The 22,206-nt window shown below is 50.3% G+C and overlaps 8 protein-coding genes across 8 annotated transcripts, besides 6 other annotated features; 4 read left to right on the top strand and 4 right to left on the bottom strand.

The window, feature by feature from the left end:
• Positions 1 to 1,675: 1,675 nt before the first annotated feature.
• Positions 1,676 to 1,700: a microsatellite.
• Positions 1,677 to 1,700: a microsatellite.
• Positions 1,701 to 1,902: 202 nt separating this feature from the next.
• Positions 1,903 to 1,973: a microsatellite.
• Positions 1,926 to 1,969: a microsatellite.
• Positions 1,974 to 2,741: 768 nt separating the features above from the next.
• vosA lies at positions 2,742 to 4,316 on the top strand (the record flags this gene model as incomplete). The annotated part of the gene is made up of 8 exons (XM_001266894.1): positions 2,742 to 2,826; positions 2,917 to 2,986; positions 3,052 to 3,197; positions 3,256 to 3,340; positions 3,411 to 3,457; positions 3,514 to 3,625; positions 3,698 to 4,019; positions 4,149 to 4,316. The coding sequence occupies 8 exons, from the start codon at positions 2,742 to 2,744 to the stop codon at positions 4,314 to 4,316; spliced, it is 1,035 nt and encodes a 344-aa protein (XP_001266895.1).
• A 1,442-nt stretch (positions 4,317 to 5,758) lies between these two features.
• Positions 5,759 to 8,389, top strand: NFIA_104850 (uncharacterized protein; the record flags this gene model as incomplete). The annotated part of the gene is made up of 1 exon (XM_001266893.1): positions 5,759 to 8,389. The coding sequence occupies one exon, from the start codon at positions 5,759 to 5,761 to the stop codon at positions 8,387 to 8,389; it is 2,631 nt and encodes an 876-aa protein (XP_001266894.1).
• A 163-nt stretch (positions 8,390 to 8,552) lies between these two features.
• NFIA_104840 (ribosylnicotinamide kinase) lies at positions 8,553 to 9,637 on the bottom strand (the record flags this gene model as incomplete). The annotated part of the gene is made up of 2 exons (XM_001266892.1): positions 8,553 to 9,378; positions 9,438 to 9,637. 2 exons carry the CDS (start codon positions 9,635 to 9,637, stop codon positions 8,553 to 8,555), a joined length of 1,026 nt encoding a protein of 341 aa, XP_001266893.1.
• Positions 9,638 to 10,149: 512 nt separating this feature from the next.
• Positions 10,150 to 11,459, bottom strand: NFIA_104830 (undecaprenyl diphosphate synthase family protein; the record flags this gene model as incomplete). The annotated part of the gene is made up of 2 exons (XM_001266891.1): positions 10,150 to 11,136; positions 11,235 to 11,459. 2 exons carry the CDS (start codon positions 11,457 to 11,459, stop codon positions 10,150 to 10,152), a joined length of 1,212 nt encoding a protein of 403 aa, XP_001266892.1.
• A 979-nt stretch (positions 11,460 to 12,438) lies between these two features.
• Positions 12,439 to 14,901, bottom strand: NFIA_104820 (putative glycerol-3-phosphate acyltransferase Sct1; the record flags this gene model as incomplete). Its single annotated transcript, XM_001266890.1, has 4 exons — positions 12,439 to 13,632; positions 13,688 to 13,956; positions 14,020 to 14,614; positions 14,728 to 14,901. The coding sequence occupies 4 exons, from the start codon at positions 14,899 to 14,901 to the stop codon at positions 12,439 to 12,441; spliced, it is 2,232 nt and encodes a 743-aa protein (XP_001266891.1).
• Positions 14,902 to 17,433: 2,532 nt separating this feature from the next.
• NFIA_104810 (uncharacterized protein) lies at positions 17,434 to 18,336 on the top strand (the record flags this gene model as incomplete). Its single annotated transcript, XM_001266889.1, has 3 exons — positions 17,434 to 17,444; positions 17,590 to 17,761; positions 17,818 to 18,336. 3 exons carry the CDS (start codon positions 17,434 to 17,436, stop codon positions 18,334 to 18,336), a joined length of 702 nt encoding a protein of 233 aa, XP_001266890.1.
• Positions 18,337 to 18,863: 527 nt separating this feature from the next.
• Positions 18,864 to 19,666, top strand: NFIA_104800 (cytochrome b-c1 complex subunit 6 family protein; the record flags this gene model as incomplete). The annotated part of the gene is made up of 3 exons (XM_001266888.1): positions 18,864 to 19,161; positions 19,374 to 19,496; positions 19,602 to 19,666. 3 exons carry the CDS (start codon positions 18,864 to 18,866, stop codon positions 19,664 to 19,666), a joined length of 486 nt encoding a protein of 161 aa, XP_001266889.1.
• Positions 19,072 to 19,131: a microsatellite.
• Positions 19,075 to 19,108: a microsatellite.
• A 668-nt stretch (positions 19,667 to 20,334) lies between the features above and the next one.
• NFIA_104790 (putative cell surface receptor/MFS transporter (FLVCR)) lies at positions 20,335 to 21,971 on the bottom strand (the record flags this gene model as incomplete). The annotated part of the gene is made up of 3 exons (XM_001266887.1): positions 20,335 to 21,198; positions 21,290 to 21,751; positions 21,825 to 21,971. The coding sequence occupies 3 exons, from the start codon at positions 21,969 to 21,971 to the stop codon at positions 20,335 to 20,337; spliced, it is 1,473 nt and encodes a 490-aa protein (XP_001266888.1).
• Between the last annotated feature and the right edge of the window lie 235 nt (positions 21,972 to 22,206).

Below are 22,206 nucleotides of genomic sequence, written 5' to 3'. Positions count from 1 at the left end.
GGGAAGCGATTCGGCATCTCGTGGCCTGAAGCGCATTCGTGGGACAGCAGAGAATCCTCCGTCCATCACCTGGTGCTGACGGACAAGAGACTCGCGACAGAGAAGGATATCTTAACTCCATTGAGCGACCAGGAGAAGCAAGGCCATTGTTTATTTGTTGAGGTACGACGACTCTCTTAGTGTCGGACGGGGATTTTCAACGGTTATCGAGTGGGCCTTGGTGCCCTGGGTTTCTCGTTACTGGAAGTGAGCTCCTTCCCTTGGATCCTAGCTCAATTGGAACACGGAAACCATTGGATCGACATCAGGGGAACAAGAGAATTTAAGGTATGTTCTGTTCCCTTGGTTCTTCTGTTGTGTCTATGAGCGCATTGTTGATTGATTCAAACAGTACGTTGAAGGAAACAACCTAGACGGAGAGCCAGGGGGGATCAGAAAGAGGGAAAAGGAGACTAAGGGATCTACGAAAGGCGATTGTTCCCCCGAACTGCCGGTCAAGAGTCCAAGAGACGATCAAAGTTTAGGGTGGAACGAATAAGCGATGGGAATTGCGCGACCAGACTCAGACTGGAATGCTTAGGCGCGCGCACCGGCACCATCGCTCCCACGCTCTGCGGCTCTGGCGTCTGCAAGGGAGCCGGGAGACTAGGGAGACCCTGCGCGGCGTCTAGATAGTGAGGAAAACGGGTCTAATCGCTTGCATAATCGGCTCTATCTCCGCGCACAAGGCCAACCGTTGCGCCTGTGGGTTGGGGCTTTGTTCGGGGAAGCGAGTAATGGTTTGCCGCAAACGCGGTGGATTTCATGCTTAGCTCGATCAACTGCCCCCATCGATCCGGCCTAGACGAGGGTAAAGTTTGAGACTTGCGCAGGTGTCCGAACTGAATCTCAGATTCTGGTTACACTCCCTGCTCTATTCTTTCGTTTCATTCGAGCATTCAGTCCTCCTACCCCTCGAGGCGTGCCAATGTGCGCATCATCTTCAGATGTTCTACGGTTCCTGTCGGATGATCAAGACTGATACACGCCTTAGCCCGTTTTCTCAACCGTGGTCGAGTATCGACCTGACTGGTAACGATTCTCCCTCAACTTCAAGAACGACTGGACTGCCGGCCGAAAAAGTCACCGGCGTTGGTCTACTGTCCTGGTACTACTCCACCGGAACACATTTTCATTATCTGGTTCAGCTGGTTTATCTGAAAACTCGAGTAAAATTTTCCTCTTTTTTCGCCTTCTTCCCTTGGATTCCTGTGTGTCAAGAGACCCTCAGACCTGTGGGAGGCGACTTTTGACCCATTGTTCAGCTGTGTTCTTTCAACTCTGGGCTGAAGCGGTCTTCTGATCCCGCCCGAACCACACCCAATAACCTTCTTGTTTTATCCTTTGACCATCCAATTTTTTTTTTCCCCCTACCTCTATATCGTCATATCATTGAAGCATTTCGACGACCAAGAGGAAGGGAAGATAAACAAGAAGAGGGACAGACAGAGGGTTCGCGCTGCATATCACGAGCATCGAGCATATACGGTCGGCAACGGTTGTCTCGAATCTTCATTTTTGCCCTTTTTCTTCGCTCGTTTTCCATCAGCTTTCCTATTCCTGGACATCTACATCGTCATCACGAGAGCGGAAACAAACAAGAGAATATTCATTTTCGAACTGCTACCTTACAACATTTTTTTTTTTTTTTTTTTTTTTTTCTGCTGGACTGCGCAAATCCGGCAGTCTTTCCTCACAGCACAGGTTAAGGTTTGTCTGGAACCGTGCTCGGCTGGCTCTTGCCGCTTGCATTCTGACGACACCATCCATCCATCTCTCTCTGCCTTCAAACTGTTCCTTGGGTCCCTGCGGCGCCGTTTTCGTAAACCGCCCTTTTCCATCACACCCAAGGCAAGGAGGGGGAAAAAGAACAAAAAATATATATAAAAAAAAAAGAAGAAAACAAAAAAAAAAAAAAAAAAAAAAAAAAGAAAGGGAAGCGACGGAATTGACCCATCACACTACCACTTGCCAGCTTACGCACCAACACCACCTACCTCGCCCGCACGACCTAAGGCACCTACCTTACCTTAAGGTAGCTGCCCTGCTCAGCTTTGTCAACGCTCAAAGCGGTTCCGGACTGGGAGCTGTTGGTATTGAAATTCCCACAGCTCGTCTCCACCCATGGTACTTGGACCTTGGACCAGTTCCATTTCTCCAACTACTACTTAGAATCATCAATCAATCATACTCTGTCGTGTCCGTCTTTAACCAACGACAATTCCTAACCCCCCCCCCTCTTCTTTGGACCTTGTCCCTTCACCCCACTGGGTACTTCTACTACTACTAGGGATCGTCCTTTTTTATTCTACCTGCCTTAGTGCTCCGTCCGAACCACAAGTGTCCGCTGCAAGGTTCCAGAGAGAGCCGAAATCTCCAGCCTATTATCTCATTTTTCCCTTGGTATTGTAAAACCACTTATTCTTTCCCTTGAGCATTTATCCAGCTTTGCTCGATTTTGGTGAACCCTGTACGATACGTACGTGGTTCGTTGGCGCGCTCTTCTGACGGACAACCGCGACCTGGATCCCCCGGCTCTACTACTACCTGGTACTTCTGTGACAAGATCTTCGCCTTGATGAGTGCGTCGACGTTCTCAGACGCCTCTCTTTCCCGCGAATCCCAGAGGTTTGTCCGACCTTCCTTCGCACCGGAATGGTCTTCTCGACTCTTACTCAGCTGTCCAGGGTCTCCAACTGACAATGTTGTCCAACACCAGTTCTGACTTCGAGTTGATCATTCGCCAGCAGCCCAATCGGGCGCGCGTGGCCGGTGGGAAGGAGAAAGGTACGTTGGGGACTGCAGACTCTACTCATAGCTCTCATCGAGCCTCCTTTGGGACCAAATAGACGTTAACATGGGACTTTTGCTCTTCAGAACGCAAGCCAGTCGATCCGCCGCCGATTGTGCAACTCCGGGTAAGAGAGGAAGGGAGCTATCTCGCGCAGTAAGTCACGATGGGAGCTTGTTTCGGCTTGTTGGAGAAAGATTCGGGCTAATTTGCATGAGTAGACACTACCTACAGAGCCCGTATTATTTCATGTGCTGCAGTCTGTACGATGCCAATGAAGATCAGCCAGTTCCCGTACCGCCGGCCACAGCTTTGGCAGGCACCCTTGTCTCGTCGCTTCACCGGTTGAAGGATGTGGATAATAATGGTAAGCCTACTTTTGTGTAAAAGGTGGTACTGCTTCGTTGCTGACTCGCGCTGCGCAGACGGCGGATTCTTTGTATTTGGGGATTTGTCCGTCAAAATCGAAGGGGAGTTCCGACTGAAGTTTACCTTGTTTGAGATGCGAAAGTGAGCAACCTGTGCCTTCCTTCATTGATTGTTGATAAGTATGCCAGAGCGCTAATCTCGCCGTGCATAGGGATGTGGTTACCTACCTAAAATCCATTATCTCTGATCGCTTCACTGGTATGACAATCTTGCGCCTATTAATTCTGCGAGTGGTGCAGACTAAAAGGATGCAGTTTCACCACCAAAGACTTTCCCTGGAATGCAAGAATCCACCTTTCTTTCTCGGTCCTTTGCCGACCAGGGTGTCAAACTACGGATCAGAAAAGAGCCTCGCACACTGTCTCTGTATGTACTCGGCGAGACCTGTGAATTTCGCTTCTCAGCTTTGCACCATAACAATATGACTGACTTTGTTAGGAAACGGCCGCCACGGCCGGAAGAGTATCCCCAGCAGCCACTCCCTCGCTCCCCGGACCGGTCCTCGATGCAGATGTCGGGGAACGCTTTCACTGGCTATCCGGCAGCAGGCAGAGATTATGCATACTACGGGACACCGGTCAAACGTCAGCGGACATCTGTGGATTACGGGAACAGAGGCATCTATGACGCCGAAGGTCGGATACGCCAGGTGGATGCGTATCCACAAACCACCGCCATGTATCCGAATCAGCCAGGTACCTACCAGACACCTATGATGCAAGGATATCCTGCTGGACATGCGGGAGTACCAGATTATGCGGTTAGTCAACCACAACCTGCCGTGGCTGCCCTGGCATCTTACGGTTCACCGGAATCCATGGTTGCTGTGAAATCCCCGAGACCCGGTAATATGGCCCCAGCTTGAACCTCTGCTTACATTGATGCGCAGATGTCCTATGGGATCCCGCCATCCGCTCAAGTGGCCCAGATGCAGGATCCAGCGGCCCACGCACGCTCCAGCCAGCAAGCGACGATGCAATCTCTAGGAATGATGAACCAGCCAGGTACTCCTGTATGGACCCTTCACAAGCCAATGACTTCTAAAGACGATAGCTAAGGATTTCCTGTTCTTCTGAAATAGACCGCAGATTCGACGGCCGCCATGATGCCGCAAGGATATCCCCAACCGCGAACGCAACAGTACCAAACAAGTTCTACAATTTTACCACCTTTGCAACGGAATCGCAACTTTCCACAAGGGACTAACGGTGCATCTGCACGAGGTTACTTTGATCAGGCGTCACAAGGTGCAACTCCTATTCTCCCGTCACAACCCATGGGTTCAACCGAAGGGGATCGATATGGTGCCGCGCCCGGTCAAACAACCTTTGAGCATCCTGGCTCACATAATGGGACACCCCGATAATGGATTTACGCGATTACGGATTGCTTTTTTACTTTCTTCTGCTGATGTCTTTTTACCACTCTTATACTCCATTAGGGGAAAAAAAAAGTCTTTCGGGGTGTCAAGGGCCTTTCTCGGAGGACTGTCTTTATTTCTGCTTTCTGTTTGATTCTATCTTTATCACGTTTCTGTTTTGGATAGACCGATGGGCGGGTGTTACGGGAACTGAATCGGTGGCTGGCGGGTTATACATGGCGCATGGGACAAAACAAGGAGTGACCGTGCTGGCGGGTTTCTCTGATTCTTCTTGTTTTCACTTTGCTTCTTCCTCTTCCTTCTTTGTCACTGTTCGCGTCTGAAATGACGTCGTTCAAATATTCTTGTACATATTGGCTGTGCCAAATCGGGACCTACATATCCCGGTGAGGAGGTTTAGCATTTGAGTCTGCTCACTCAGGGCAACTGTTGAATTATCAATCCTTACAATAATTGCTGAAGGATATAAGGTCATCCTGTTAGTATGTGATTAGAAAAAAGTGGCATAGCTTGAAGTCTGCCTAAGACAAGATATGGAACAACAACATAAAGAGTTGTTGTTCTAAGCGATTGTCATGCGTGGGTGCCTCACGTTAGTATAAACACAGCGCTCCTTCCCTTCCTGGACCAAAGAGCGTGTGTGTCTTAGGTCGTTGCTCCCCCTGACTTTCAGCTCATTCACTTTCATCATCCTTTTTCCTCTACTACCTTACCTTGCGCAACGTTCTCCCAGCGCAGTGCACTCATCGTCACCGTCTTCGGTCCTTCAATCGCTCTGCCCTTTTCGACGATAGATACATCGAACCTGAGATTTATCTCTGCGATAGCTAACTAAGAGCAGATAAGTGCGTCAGAAAGCACATGGCTTCTCCAGCAAAACGGGGCGAGGCCCATGGGAGCTCATTGCCTCAGCGGTCGCCCGAGTTCAGCTGTTTGGAGATACGGGGTACCTGGAATGGCAATGAGCTTGAGCCAGTAGGCCTTAGAATCTCCCTTGAGGTAAGCTGACATTCCAGGTTGATGAAGTTTCGTACTGATCGCTGTCATTCTCTCTGTCAACATAGGTTCGATGCGTCCCAAACACGCAACTTCAGCTTCTCAACACCAGATCTGTAAACATGTCTCTCATCAAGACCTTCTCCGTCCGCCTCCAATCCAACGAATGGGGCCAAGGAGACCAGTCGAGTGACAGTTCGCCTCAAAGCCCATTGTTCGCTTTCTCCGCACCAGAATCTGATGACGGTACCACTTCTTACAATTCAGGCACTCCTGAGGGAGACGTCTTTACCGCAGCGAGAGAATCTCGCATCAGCTCTCAGGATGCAACTGTGTCTTCTTCCCTTGAAGCCGTTGCAGGCTGCGGCAACGACGGGGAATTTGAGCCCTCGTCGCACCTCTTCTCCTCCGCACCCAATCTCTCTTCTGGACTGCGCTTGAATGTTGCAGATTGTGCCGACTGGATCAAGATGCAGAACCCAGGCCGGAAGAGGAGTGCATCTGACGCATCCCTTACTGATTCTGGGTCTGATTCAGAGCGAACCAAGACTTCCGGCATGAAACCGTCCGCAAAGTGCATCATCAGCGACGTTGGCGGTGTTAAATCAGCCCTGGAGCCTGATAAGCGGACTCAAAGTGCAAGCGAGGGGAAGGAAGGAGCGCTCCAGCCTTCAATCCAGTCTTCAGAGCGGAACTCTCCCAGGAAACATTCCAGAACACTTAGCATGATCCCGAAGCCCGTAACTCGGCTGGACAAGGACGTGGCGAGAGGTACAGTCTCTATTCCAGCGCCAAATGGGTTGCAAGATACATCAATCGCTGCACATAGTAAAAAGCCTACTGAAGAGGAAGATGCTCCCACTCCAACCGAGACAACTATGACTGAAACATTCCGCAGAAAGTGGGGAGACTCTGACTTCTTCGTCACGTCAACTCCTGAGACGTCTCCAGGCTCTCTTGAAGCGAATGAATCTGTGGCTACAGAAGATACTAAGGGCCCAAGATACAACTCTGACACGGACTCCCCTGAGGCGACCCTTGGCATGCACAATGTCCTAGGTGGTCTTCGTATTCAAACAGAGTCCGAGGGTGTGACAATCACCGTTGACCAACACGTTGAGCCGGAAACGTTGAGCCATAATTCCGATCGAGACATGACGGCACCTAAAACCCCGGTTTCAGAGCACGATGATGCGGACCAAACTCTGGCGCATGATCCTAAAGATCACCTAGCCTGCGATTGCGAAGACTACCAATCGTCCATGAGCGAGCCCAAACTCGACTTTAAAAATGGAATCCTCTTCATTCGAAACCCTGAAAATGTTAGGCCAGCAATATACAAGTTCACCGTGACTGTGTCTGTCCTTCTTGAGAAAGACAAGTCGAAAGGATGGAGTAATCTGGTCATTCCTGGTCTTCCTAGGATGAGGGCTGGCGAGAGTGGATTTTTCCTATTTCAGATCCCCGAGAAACATGGCTTAGAGTTCCGCACTACCAACTTGCAGCGGTACAAGATAGTGGAGAACTGCTTCTTCGCTGAGTTCGTCAACCACGGAGACCTTGTCGTTCCTTTACGGGTCTGCGACCAGAAATTCTACGGCATCGTCAAGGACTTCACCGTGGACCAGGAGATTCGAGCCGACTATCAAGTCATTGCCAGCACCGATCATGAAGGAAAGGGCATTCAACCAGCTGTGATGATAAATTACACTGCCATGTGCTCCTTGAGGCTGCATAATCGCTGCTTCTGGGCGGAAAAGTGTTGCTTCTTCCTACGTTTGGATGGCGGCCCTGAGGGTCGTTTTCATTGCCGGCTTGAGCCTCAGGAGACGGGCTTGCAGATGATTAACTTGGAAAACAAAGGAATTCCAGTCAGCGTTTCGTACCTCCAGGTCATTTGCTCTCCCAAAGACTTGGATATGTTTGGTGTGACTTGGAAGGTCAAGCTTCCTGGCCAACAAGCTGTAAACTGGCTACCACGGATCTACCCAGTCTCGTCAACCACTTGTGAGAGTAACAGGAATGATCTTCGTCAAATATTCACTGAGCTGGAAGCGGAGTACCGCAAGGAAACAGCACACCAACTTGCAAGGGTAGTGGGGTTCGATCGGGAAGGTGTCCGGGGGCAGCACAACGCAGATGACTCGGAAGATCGCGAAGAAGATCTTGTTCAGTCAGGAAAGGATTTCTTCGACGAGCCATTTCCGCCTGAGGCAAAGTCCCAGACGTTGAGGACGTCGTTCGCGAACGTAGTGGCAGACTCCATGGCATATTGCATGCAAAGCTTAGTCATAAGCCTTTGTATCTCGATGGTCTGGGTGATCCTCACATCTTATCTTGAGATCCCTCCTTGCCCCAGCGTGTCGAATTGTGTTCTGAGAGAATCAGACACGAACTTGACTGTTGCAAACAGCGAGCTACTCGGACTAGCTTTTCCAAGCGATGAAGACCGGGATTCTCGGCCTGAGCTATTGGATAATGAGCTTGCGCCAGAGCGAGCCATTGCGAGCGACACGCCTGAAATCATTCAACGGACTTATGTGGCAGACGTCGGTTTAAATGGTCAGGAATCTGGACAAGCGGCTCACGATGAGACAGAGGACATTCGCGAGAATGTTGTGGAAGACAAGGACACGCCAACAGCGAGTGTCAAGTCTGGTAGCAGCCGTGATGAAGATCAAGGTCATTTCTCCCTCAGGGATAGAATCGATTACTGGCTTGGATGGATGGGACCCGTTGGCGACGAGCTCTAGCCTTCCTGCAGAATGAAGTCGCCCTTCCCCTGGACAGAGCAGAGCTCGAACCACAAGCTGGTGGCAACATTGAAGGCTGGGAAAATCGTATTTGGTTGATGTCATCTAACTTCACATGGTTACGGCTCTGAAATGAAATATGTTGCCAAATTATTAGCCGATGTCATTGCTCGGCCATCTCCAATGGCTTCATCACCTCCTGTATAGCCCATTTTAATACATCAACCATGGGCAATGTCCCCTTCCCGGGAGCGACAGCCACACCGGCATCAGTTCTCACGTTCGTCCCTTGCCCTACAATTCTGATCAATTCGTCAGTATCCGAATTCCTGGCGTTCTGGTACCGATCATTGTCAAGACCGCTTTCGGGTAACAGCAGCCAAGCATGATCTCGTACGTATCGTGGCCAAACAATATCATCCACGTAGCCCGGCGGATCTGTCCAAAAGTTCTGCGGCGGGGCATCATCCTCTGCCTCCAAATCAACATGCTGGTTCGCATCCTCGGAAGCCGACGATCCCCTGTGCGGCAGCGGCGGGACAGGAGCCGGTCCAATAGTCACATAGCCACTCCTCCTCTCGCGACGGTCCTTGACAGCATCATACGGCGCCGGCAAAAACAAACGCACATCGAGCTGCTCATGCACCGGCCGCAGCACATGCTCCCTGACCTCCGCCTCGGGCGGACTAAACAACAAAAACCCCTCGAAGAAGACAACCGTCCGCTTTCCCCCTCCCCCGTCTCCCGCCAAAGCCGGTCCAACCTGCCGCAGCTTGTCAGAAACCTGGCGCTGCAGCTGGGTAATCGTCTCGTCGCTGACGCCCGAATCCGACGCCTCGTTGAGATCCTCCTTGCTCTTCAGGCGCGGGGGGAGCCGGCCGTGCTGCCGGACGTAGGACAGCGCTGCGGCCATGAACGGCACGTCGATGGCCTCGACGGTGTCCCAGTCTTGGACTGTTTTGCCGGAGGCAGTTGTCGTGTATGGGATTCTGGATTGGTTACCATACTGGAAATCCCGTCGAGGGTAGGTGAGATTGGGGATACTAACCGATCATCAGGGAGGTAAAAGTCATCCTCGTGCATGATAAAGGTCCGCAGTTTTTCGTTGGCATGCGCGAATATCCGCTGCAGGAGCCGGGCTAGGGTTGTCTTGCCGCTGGATGAGGGGCCGGAGATTCCGATTATGGTGATGGGGCTTTTTGGGTCGGTGGTGGCTTCAGCTTCGGCTTCAGCTTCAGCCCTGGCCATTTTGATGTTTGAGGCTTTTGCTTTTCTTCTCTTCCTCGTTTCAGTGGATGTTCTTAAGCTGATGGGTGGGTTGTGCTTGGGGTTGAATGATGATGCGTTGTGTGGGGTGGTCGTTTGCTCTCTTCGGTTTATGGACTCTGGATCAAGTCCTGCAAGAGAGCTAAATGATGGAATGCAAGCCCTATTTAATGGTTCATAAGAGGCAAAGAGGCATTGAGCAAAAGAAGATAGGCAGAAGGTTGATATCGCACTTGCGCTAGTTCATTGCTTAAATCGGCGATAGTGGGGTACCGACTAGTAGTGGGGTTAATTGGATCTGGGACCTGGCAGAGACTACTGCCTCAAATGTTGATAACACATATACTTCAGAGGACACAAATTCCTGGGCCATTTTCAGCAGGACAATCGGAAATCTATTGTAATCATTATTCTCAAATCGATACTGTGGTATAATGTTTACTCCCTAGGAAAAACTCCAAACTCCCAGCTGCCCCATGCAATGGCTTCATCATTTACAAGCCTTTGACCTTTCCACTGGAATGGAGTTCGGCATCAGAAACTTCACTGATGTCACCATCAAAGTTTCCTTCAGCGTCGGGGTTCTTTTTCGACTTAGAGATCCTCCTTTGCCAGCCGAGAAGGACAGGCAGGAAATGCCACAAATCAAATTCGGGCCACAGGACATCCAGGAAGACAATCTCCGTGTCCTCATCGCACTGCCAGAGCATGAAGTCACTAAGGCGTTCCACTCCAGATGTTCGGACCAGTAGATCAAGTGGGGGGTTGCCCTTGGTCAACATATGATCTGTTAGTGTCTGACGGGTGATGGTGTCTGGTGATGGAAAGACAATCTTTCCCGATTCCGATGCGTTCCCTAGCTCTGGAGCCTTCCCATTCGCCGCGTCCTGATGCCCACCGAGATGTAGGGTTGTAGAGGAGGAGAACCCGGAACCCGCTTCATAGACCTTGTCTGGACCTTCACTTCTGTCACTTGGATCTTCTTCTGGTATTGAGGACACGGAGGTAGATTCGTTATCGCTAATTGTGTCTTGCTCCACCTTCGCACTCTGTGCTTGAGCACGGATTTTGAGCGCAATTTGAGCCTCGGAGAATGGTGTTCGCGCGGAAGAGTTTGAGCGGATGGATTTCAGGGGCTTGCTGTAATCGGCCACAGTATCGCGAATAGCACCGGTGATTTCATCTCGTGACGTATACGGGAAACAGATGTTAAGGACACGTTCACCATTGCGGCTGGTCATTTCCACAGCTCGGTTCACCGCTTCAAGGACGTCGGGCTTCAACAAGTCCAACCGACCCAGCACTCGAACCTTTGCTCCGTAACGATCCAAAAGATCTCCGTGTTGTGCCATTTGTTGCAATTTCACTTTGGCCATATCCATCAATGCATCCACCTCGAACTTTGAGCGTTTGAAATTTTCGATGCTAAACGCATATATGGTCACAACTTTCACACCACATTTGTAGCAGACTTCAAGGATCTAGAGACCATCACGAACAGTCAGTACCAGACGAACAACCGAGAACCGGGTGGTTGCTTTTGTAACAACAGGCAGATCTTCGAAAAGGGGCGGCTTACCCTTGCCAGAGCCTCGAATCCCAGATTATGCCCCTCTACAGTCTCAATGCCATGCGATCTTGCAAATCTCCGATTCCCGTCCATAACAAATGCAATGTGCTGTGGCACCGGCCCTTGCTTGAGCGCTCCGATCAATAGCTCGCGCAGTCTGGCTATGATGAACTCGGCCGGAGGAGACGCGAGGAACCAATTCCGGAGCTTCGATAGGTGCATTGATGTAGCCATGGTGAATCGTGTAATTAATGATTTCTGGTCGAATCGTCGAAGGATCTATTAGATAAGGAAAAAATGGCCGTGGCTTTAGATCACTGGCGACGCTGGTGGAATCTTTCTCTTGCGGAGCGAGCGGACGTCGTCAGGAGGATGGAACACTGTCCCAAATTTCTCAACACGAAGAGAACTGGAGTTTTGACGCAGGTCTCTCGCACGAAAACTCCACCGACTAAGTATGATATGACAGGGAGATGGTCTTAACTCGTAGGGCTGTGTCCATCAGGCTACACTATTTTCCTGCCAACGCGAAATCGAAGGTACTAAAATTGGACGCAAGCCGGCGGTGATTGATGTCGTAGGAGGCAAAACCGCCAAGCAAATCAGCAGACAGAGAGCTGATCCACGGCTGTGAGCTGACAAGAACAGGAATAGGAATGTAGATGAATAATTAATGAGAAGGCCAGATCATCCAGTCCGCCAAAATGGTGGGTCAAGGGCAATGTTGTACGGAGTATGTATCTAGGGTATTCTACCGAACATTCCTGGCCCACGTGTAAACTGTGGTTCAAACGTCCAACGTCCGAGGTCTTGGCCGGCCTATTCCGTTCATCATGAGCGGCAACGGCAAAGTTATCCGCAATAGCAATAGATCAACTTCATATGCTTGTGCTCTCCACGCCCCTGCAAAGCATAATACGTTCATGAGCTCTTCTTAAAAGCCTGGCAGTGACCACCTGATTATATCAATGTGTCCAATTCTGGCTGAGAGTTGATGCCATCGATATACCACCTGAAAGAAGATTTATAGGCTTCAGATCACTATCTCATTACGTATATATATTCTAGCAGGTATCAGAACCTAAGCTAGCCAATACACAAGATGTTCATTCCATGATTCATTGACATTAGTGAAAGGAAGTAAACACATGCACCAACCTAGCGCTCATGTGCGAAATACATGGCTATTGCGGTGCTCCCCACATTTCCAACTTTAATAATCTTTCCGGCTTCCTTCACTCGAAGGCGTGCCTGGACCAGAGCTGGCCATGTCCCAGCTTCCATCCTCGCTTCTCCGGCGCCTGCGTTCGCCCCGTTCGCGCATAGCGTCGCGAATCTTCGAGCTGACTTCTTCAAACCCGTCTTTCGTTGTCACCTGGCTCAATGGCTTCAACTGTTGCCCTGAGGAGCCAGGTCGACCCCCAAACGAGCCACTACGGCTTCGAGAACGGCTCGAAGGTCTCGTAGAGAAAAAACCAATGTTGGCAAGGTTGTGGAATGACTCATTGCGAGGAAGAGGCTCTTGTGTTGGAGATTCCACCTCCGTATCTGTTGCGCCAGTTCTTCTGATTTCAGGCACGGCTGCATGATCAACTTCTGTCTTTCCGGCTGGTCGGTGGTCTCCACGGAAGGGATCCGTGACGATCCTTGCGGCATCAAAGTCTGGGAATAACTCTGGGCCCAGAGTATTTATGACTTCAGTGACTTGTTGAGCAAGTGCAGCGCGTCTTTCGCGCACCTTCACAAGAGTATTGGCTGAGGAAGGATTCAAAGATAGCACCAATGGTCTCAGAGATTTCACAATATCCATGCCCACCTCGCCGATGCGAAGCGCTGCGAAAGTAATGGTTGGGAATAAGATCATCCCGATAGGCACGATCAACCACAAAGGCATCCAGACAGGAACAAGCCCCTGGATACGGTTGTGGTACGCCCACCAGGTGAAGGCTGCAGTGTAGAATGCATACACTGCGGGGGCGAAAGCAAGGGCGACGAGTAGCTTCCAGGTTGCCATGACATCACGTCCTTGAAGTTTCACGGTAGATGCGGCCAGTGCTTCTTGCGACTTCTTCTTGGAGATGTATTTCGTTGCAATGAAAACAGGTGCGAAAAGAATCAAGCCAGGCAGTGTCCCGATGGTCAGGAGAGCTAATTTGCCCAGACGATAGATCAAGGTGGCAATGACCTGAATCCACGAGAACTTCGCATACTCTACCTGATGATCACGGATCCCTAGAAGACGGAGTTGCTTGTTGTAGTCGGCAACGGCCTTTCTGAGATGTATAACACGAGGGTCATCCTTAAAGTGGGTATAACCTTTAACAAGGCGGCGGTTGAGCTCGACCACCATGGGAAGCGGGAGGTTCTTTCCCTTGGTGTTATATAGGCGACGAGCGGCTTGAATTACCTTAGAAACATGTCAGCCCACAAATACCATGGTCCAAAAGGGCGGGTTCACCGACCATCAAAGTCTCATAATCAGGACTAGTTACAGTTACAGATACAAGACCCTGATAAATGGTGTCGAGCAGCGCGCCGACGGCTTCTCTTCTTTCACCTCGTTTGAACTGATCAACCACCTCCCTTGGTACCTCTATAGGGTTACCAAACTCAATCACGGCCCTTGAACGGAATTTATGAGCGTGGAAATAGTTCATTCCGCATGGAACGATCTTCAAGCCACAGTCCGGATTGTCCGCCAGAGTACCCAGCGCCATCAATGCCACACCAGCTAGAGTTCAATCAGCCGAGGTTTCCGCAAGTAATGAGGCGAATCGAAGGGAAAGAGCTATACCTTTCAAGGGAAGTAGGTTTGGCCTGTCATGGCTGCCACCTTCTGGAAAGATACCCACACAGCCACCTGCGTTGAGTCTGCCGAATACTGCTTGGTAGACCGCCGTCTGATCGACGTGAGGTGATACCTTGAACTTGGATCCTTGAAAGTCGGGCTCTTTGGCGGAGCCGTCCCCGGTAAATGTTCCATCATCAGCGATATCATGACGTCCTGTGAGCTGGAAAAGTGCGTCCTTGGCTCTGAACGGTTTCTTGAGTATCAATTCTTCTGGACCGCGGATTTCAGCGATGGTAGCACTGTGCGAAGTACCATTGATGGTAGGGAGAGAGATTGTGCCTTCCTTTTCAAACTCAGGCCCTTCAAAGTTGGTCCCCACCCCTCGCAAAAGAGTCGGCTGGTTAACAGGATCAGGCAAGTATATAGTTCCAACACCAGGTTTCACATTATCCATTGCTCGAGCCACCGGGACAGTTCCTATTCCCCTAGCCAACAATCCGATGAATTTGCGCTTGAAGGATTTCTCTGCAATGAGCCATGAAATGCGACGGTGGGCTTCGTTACGCAACACTCGCATCAGAATCAACGAATCGACAAACTATCATAGTGTTGCAGAAATCAGCGACTGGAAGATATAACAAGTAGGAGCATGAAGCAAGCACTACAGCCGAAGACAAATATATATGTATGGAAACATGAACAGAAACCAACCTGATTCGCATGAGGCGCTGCAACGAGGATCAACGGACCCCTCCGAGGGATCTTCCAAGAACCGCGAGGATGAACTTCCCGGAAGAACAGGTCAATTAGCACCGAGAATGACCATAAGACCAAATCATATAGCCACCCAATTAGAGGGGGGATATATGGTTGTTTCGTCCCCATGATGCCGTAGAATAGATCGAAATGCCCTTGAGCCGATCGTCCCTCTTTGCACCTAGCTGCGGCGATGGCTCAAGGCCGAGGAAACAAGGGGATTCTTTGATGGACCAGTCTCTCGAGATTGTGAGTCCCTTCCCAGTCGCTGTCTTATCTCGAAATGATGAAGCCGGAAGCACGCGTCGATGCGACCGAACCGGACATGCGCCTTCAAGACCGAACCACCTTGATTGAACTTATCTTAGTCAATTCCTGGGATTTTGAGTATAAGAGCTGTGAAGTCTTACTCTCTTTAGTTAAGGTCTTGAAATCAGAAGCCTGGGGGAAAAAGGTTGAAAAGTAGCTATGTAGCGAGCAAAGACTACCCATGTGACACTGCTTGGCTTAAATAAATAATGTCATAGAGCACCTTTTAATTATAGTGGGGGAGCGCAGGAGGTCCCAAAAACCTGCGGTTTCGCCGTTTGTGCACGGACTGCACACCGGATTGGTTCAAAATACAGCGACGCTTCTAGAACTACACAATCACCTCTTAATTAAGTATAGAGTAGGTACTATCTAGATAATGCATCTATCTACTAATGTCTCAGGAGACAGTATTAGCTGCATCTCTGTTGCACTAATTGCACAGCAGATTTTTGTTCAGCCGAGTTTCCCCTTTTCTATTTTCCATTACACGACGTCGATATGGTCTTACCTTGCTGTATCAACCAGAATCAGTTGCTAACTAACACTGATGACATACAGTCAGGCTCATAGGTACCACTTGGCCCGTTCCTTCAGTAGCACGAGACCTGGAGCTGCCAGCAAGTGTCCATGGGTCTGATCATCTGGTCCTAAACTCAATTCTGCGGGGAGCTCGAATCTTTTGATAGACATGGGCAAAGCCCGGATCTTTACATTTCGGTGCCCAATCAATCGTTAATCGAAGAGGGTTCATCATTTAACAATCGCCTGAGATTGCTCGCTGTGGATCAGTATGACCTGGACAGCATCTGAGGAGGTGTTTGCTACTTGCCACATTCTTCGCAAACACCTAATGGTTTCATAGGTATGCTTGAAGGTCTCTTGGCAAAGGTATCGCTCTTTGAATTCGCTGAACCTTAGCTATAAAGGTCTGATGTGCTGCTTCTGCTCCAAGGTCCAAGGTGCAAGTTGCTGATAGCACTGCAACCTTTTTAGTGGAAAATATACATAGGTCCGGTCATCCGCTTCGAGTATGCTGATGTTATCGTTATAGCCACCGTGGCAGTCACGAAGCACTGTTAGCGGTATCATAGGTTCTAATAGAAATCCACCAAAGACTCCTGCTCAGAATGGCATCTTCAGCTATATACTGGATGAAGTTCCCACATCCACCTCGGTTCGTGACGGATGTCAGTGCTGTCTCAACCCTAAGGCAACGACTTAAACACAAAACCCGACGATGCGTTATATGAGCAGTGTATAGCTGCGACTCAGGGTTCACTGAATGTTGTTGTTCTTCTCCTACCGATGCTCACTTACAGCTGGGCTTCGAGGTTCGCGTCCGCCTGGTAGACACTACTCCTGGGACTCTTCTATTTGCAGCTTCAGTCCTGTTCAGATTTCTATCGGCACCATGGCCGGACCTGACATGGCCCCTGTGATCGGTCCACTTTACAAATACTAGGCATGAAGTGAAGCATTTTGGTGATATTAGGCACGCTGCAAAAGCAGCCTTAGACTCAAAGTCCAATGGACTGCGCGGATAAATACGTCATCTACCTTGTAATAGATAGCATAACGTTTCTTCCGCAGACTTAGAAGAGAACAGTGCAGTAACTTGATACTATGCAAAGCTGATGATTAGGTGCTGATCTGATTGAGATAAGGAGCATCAAGGAGAAATAATAAGTTGGTGTTGGGAATGCGCTCCTCAAACGGCTTGCGTCGGTAATCCTGGTGGATACAGCAAGAAAGTTCTCGCAGCAGCCTCCATTGCTTCAGTGTTTGCCATCCCGATAAGGCACCCAGGTTCTAATCGTCCATATGATGCGAGGTCAGAGACAAAGTCTCAAGGCAAAGGCTATCGAATTTATGCTCTATATTGTCTGCTCATGAACGTCTCATACATATCACACTGCCGCTTTTAGAACCAGTTCAAGTGTCCTCAATCTCCCCGCCCAGAAGGCTGCCCCACGCTACGGAGTACATAGCGAGTATATAGTGCGGATCGTCGCGAATATCACGCAGCTACGAGTCCAAACTACCGGCTTTATCGCCGTTGACATTACTTTGGTTATTCTCAAACACGGCGACGGATTTTGCTAGAAAATACCTGAAGGTGAAGATTTACCATCACTCTAACTAGCTGCAGCATTCACACAGCGTGAACCACTAGCAAGGCTGTTAAACTGGACTTTGACCAACAGGTCTGACCATCTGGTCCGCATCTGTTCTGTTTTATGAAGAGTCATCCAATAAGTCAACATCAAGACTATCGATAATAGCGCTTGAGCCCAAGCACGAGCGCATACATCGACACTTTTACTGGAATATTGGAGCCGACCAGCCAAGATGTCAATCAAGTATGTGGAGCGACCCTAGGTTCAGCCGCTGTCTCTTCATTGTTATGCATAGTACCTGCATCGCTAGTCATTCGTCACAATTATTCTGCGTTCACCCTGATTGCCTTTGAAATGCATGAGTCATCTCTGACGTTGGCCTGTACAGCTGGGTGATGCTCCATGACCGTGAAGGCTTCGTCAAACTTCCGAATGAGCAGTTGATATACACCTCTCCCCCGCGCGCGAGTTTCTCTCTGCAACCGCTCAGTTCGTACACGGGTAGTGATTCAATATCCGTGCAGAGCAGTGCCGGACAGATCTATCTTACCAACCAGCGGGTCAGAAGACTCTTTTCATCATTTTCTCCCCGAAAGTCTGCTAACATCAATGATAGGTTGTCTATATTCCCTCTCAGAAGTCAAATGACTTTCAATCATTTTCGGCACCGCTTCTCAACATACATGACTCGCACGTTACAGCACCATTTTTCGGTCCAAACCAGTGGATAGCCCTTGTCCAACCCGTGTCTGGAGGAGGGATTCCCCCGTCATTGCCAGCCGTTCAACTGAAGGTAACATTCAAAGAGGGAGGCGCGTTCGACTTCCACAACAACTTTGAGAGACTCAAGGAGCGTATGCAACAGGCACTTGAGCTCTCACAAGAAAGCGGCCGACGATCGGGAAACGTTGACCTCTCTACAATCCACCTGGAAGAGCTGCCCGCCTACACGGGGCCACAGGGTGATATGACTGGAGTTCACTCTCATGACCAAGGTCTATCTCCGGACTCGTACAGTCGCCAGGACGGTGCAGGGACAGAAGCCGAACCATTGGATCCACCGCCAGGCTACGAAGAAGTTCAGCAACAGAGTGTTGCCAACGAACTCGAAGAAAGGCTACGCCGTGCCAGTTGACGTCGGGTGGAGGCGATTCTGATAATTCTAGACATTGGGCAATCTTGCTTACAATGGCAATCTCCGCCTTCACGACTGTTCCCTTTCTCTCATCATTTCGCCAAAGCTATTCCCGTTACATTATGAGATATCTTCAAGTTAATGTACAATAATTGGGGGATAATCACTCATCGCGATAAAATAGGACAAAAGAGGGGCTCAAGTCCGAGAAATTATTCGCCAGCAATTTGCTTCTCTGTATGAATGATCCATCGAGCCGTACAGATAGTGTGAGCTTTAGAAAAATGAAGAATGAGTAGTTTATTAAACGACACAGGTACAGAGGCATCCCTCCGAAGCGTCGGCCAATCACGTGTGCGACAATTCGACCTCCCCGGCGCCGGGGTGTTCCGATTTTCTGACGGTCGGAGCCAAAGCTTCGTAAAACCACCATCCTCATCAAATCTCGCTCGCTGTCGCCATTGCACCCCCACACTCTCGACTCCAGACCCTCCATTCTCGTCAATTGATACTTTCACACGGTCAGGATGGGTCTCGCCGACTTTTTCTCCGATATGATCTCCTCCCTGAGCTTCCCCGAGGCTCAGGCTGAGGCTCCCGCCGAAACCGTCGAGCAGACCAGCCAGGAGGCTGAATCCGAGGACAAGTCCGACGTGAGCGAGGAGAAGACCGAGGAAGAGAGCACGGAGGAATCTGGTGAGGAGACTCCCGCTGAAGAGTCTTCCGAGGAAAGCCAGGAGGAGCCTGAGGAGGAAGAGGAGCCCGAGGAGGAGGAAGAAGAGGAGGAAGAGGAGGCTGTCGACGTCAAGCCCAAGCTTGAGGAGGGTGAGTCACTCATTGTCGACCTAGAGTCTTCCCTTTTACCCATCTACGGCGTTGGGTCGCTTCGTTGCGTATTCATGAAAGTGAATACACACGCAATCGGATCTCCGGTCGTCCGCCTCATCGTAGGATTGTCTGGACACCGGCGCTAAGACCCATTTCTATTTACTCGCCCAGCATTGCTATGTGATACTTACTGACCTTATCATAAACAGACTGCGCCAACGGTCCTCAGTGCGCCCCTTACAAGCACCACTACGATGAGTGCGTTGAGCGCGTAACCCGGCAGGAGGAGGACCCTGACCACAAGGGCCCCAAGGAGGACTGTGTCGAGGAGTGTAAGTGACACGATTGAAATATTCGAGATTGGGCTAGCCTCGTTGGCCTTGAAGATGTGTTCGTGAGATTGCCGACTAACTAATGCTGGCTTTGCCTGTTAACAGTCTTCCACCTCGCCCACTGCGCGACCAACTGCGCTGCCCCCAAGCTCTGGAAGGCTCTCAAATAAGCGCTTCGCCCTCGGACTGACTCCTCCTGCTCTTTTTCAGCATTCAACGACAAGCGAAACCCACAGTGCCACCTTGGTTATCTGATCGGATAGAAGAAGAGCCGGGAGGAGTTGAATAGAAGTACATGATGGCCGGCATAATCGAATGTCAGCCTGCCGATATAGAATCCGGCATCGAATGAGCACGGGGCCTTCTTGACCGGGATATAAGCTGGGAATGGAAGGGTCCTATCATTCTGCTGTTGGCCTTGTTATGTTACGGTATGGAGGATGGTAAAAAATGGCATCCTTTGCCTGTATGTACAGATAGCTGGTCTCCGCCTGTTTGAAACTGTGCTTTGCATTTTTCTTTGTTTTAGAATCAATGTTTCCGCTTTGCTTAGACTTGTGATGCCTCCCTCTCCGTGGCCTGGTGGCTGTAGATTGGTCTTCCATGTTATAATGTACACTGAGTACTTAACAGTTGACCATGACGTTAAACTTCACCTCCACTGGTATGCCAGAAAACATTACATTTACACAAGATCATTATCGATGAATTTCACAAAAAATTTTACAGCCAAAAAGGAAGCACTGCATAAGACGAGTAAGGAAAACACCTGAGGATAACTGAACCAGATAAGCAATCCCTGACACTAACTCGCTATCCAAGAGCATTCGAATCATCCTCAAGATGAGTATTTAGGCGCCAGCTTCGGCATATCAGAAGCATGATCCAGTCCGGTATTGGGGTTCTCATCACCTACGCGCACGCCCGCACTGGCCGCCTCGGGGCCCCGGAAAACAGTATCTTCCAAAGGGACGCCGCGATCGACATCCAACCGGCGGCGGCGGACATCCCGCCCAAACAACCCGATGCAGATTGGAAACGGCGCCGCAACGGCTGCCACGACGGCTGAGAAAATCAAAGCATTTCTCATGTTCTGGGGCGGCGAAGCGTTGTCTGACGCTTTCAGGGCGTCCTGGATGAGGATGAACGCCGCGCCGAGGAGCTGTCCCCCTGTCCAGCAGATGGTGCTTCCTATCTCCGGCGAGAAGGGGTACGTGATCTCTACGAGGTACTCGAGCACGACGGGGAGGAGGCCGAAGGACGATGCGCCGAGGAGGGCGCAGACGACGTATGCCGGGGCGATGCCTGCGGGACTGGACGGGGCGAAGATGAGGGCGATGTAGCAGATGGCGACGATGGGGACCAGGATCCGGATGGTGCCGAGGTAGTGCTTGAAGCGGTCGGTGATGGGAGAGATGATGGCCGAACTGATGAGGCCGACGATGATGAGAATGCCGCCTGCAATGCCGGCGTCTGTCTCGGAGAAACCGTATGGTTCGAGAATCTGGTTCAGGAGGGAGGAGACGCTGTTGAAGAAGCCCACGTAGACGGAGAAGGGGATCAGGATGAGCCAGAACTCGAGGGTTTTGAGGAGCTGAATCAGCGCCGGACGGAGGGGTGTTTTACTGCCTGCTGATGAAGCGCTTGGGGGCGTTTGGGGTGCGGCTGGAATGAAGAATGATGGTATCGATGCGACGGTTGCCTGTCAAATTATGTGTGCGATCAGTATTGCTGCTGATATGGGTTGCTTTACGACAATTCACTCCTGCTGATGGGATTGACGATGCACCTACAATGATCGATATGTACAGAACCATATCTGGAACCTGCTCGGGGGTTGTCGCCCAGAACGAATCGATCAACTGCCCCAAGGCTGCTCCCAATGGATTGGCCAGAGTTGCAACGGCTGTTGCGCTAATGCGCCCTTGATCAGAAAACCAGAGATCGCTGTACCTTGTCGGCGCACTCAAGCAGAATGGTTGCGCCAGACCGATGAGGATCTGCCCAAACATGGCCACACCAAAGATGCCTCCCTGGGCTTTGGTTCCGGCATATCGAATCCAGTTGCCCACGAGCAGGAGTGCGGAGGAAGTAATGATGGCAGGTTTGGGACCGCCTTTGTTAAGAGTGAGGATGACAACTGGACTGGCAACGCAAAAGGCAAAGAGATAGCCAGTGCTCATCCAATTAATGGCAGTTTCGGAGACACCAAAATGCTGCGATGCGGTGGTGGATATAGAAGAAAAGGTGAGCCACTGATTTTCTCAGGATCGTGCAAACATTAGCCAAATTCTGGTTCTGCGTCTTTTGTCAGAAAAGCGCACTTACGTCCCAGCTGACGACAATATTCAGCAAGACTAGTTGAGCCAGCCCCCAAAATCGTCGTTTATACACCTTGTACACAGTCACCGTAGACAACGGGTGTGGTGATAGAATACCATCTTGGGAATCGGCTGCGTAGTGACCTGCGGGCATCTTGGATGCTTGCGACACAGACAGGTCGACTGGAATACCATGACTCCAGACGGCAGAGGATGGGGCAGAAGATATCTATTAATGCACCGAGGAGAAGAGCGAGAATTTGCCAGACGAAGAGAGTTGTCACTGGCCGTCCACATGCTGTTTAATATCAGTTAGTTGCTTTAGTTCGTCGACATCCTTGTCGGTGGTGAACCCCGGCGTTATTTATGAGAGAGTAAGTTTCGTTTCC

Source organism: Aspergillus fischeri, genomic scaffold, assembly GCF_000149645.3.
Source record: "Aspergillus fischeri NRRL 181 1099437636245 genomic scaffold, whole genome shotgun sequence".
Classification (NCBI taxonomy): domain Eukaryota; kingdom Fungi; phylum Ascomycota; class Eurotiomycetes; order Eurotiales; family Aspergillaceae; genus Aspergillus; species Aspergillus fischeri.
Note: the sequence above shows the minus strand (reverse complement) of the source record. Positions and strands in the feature narration are given on the sequence as shown.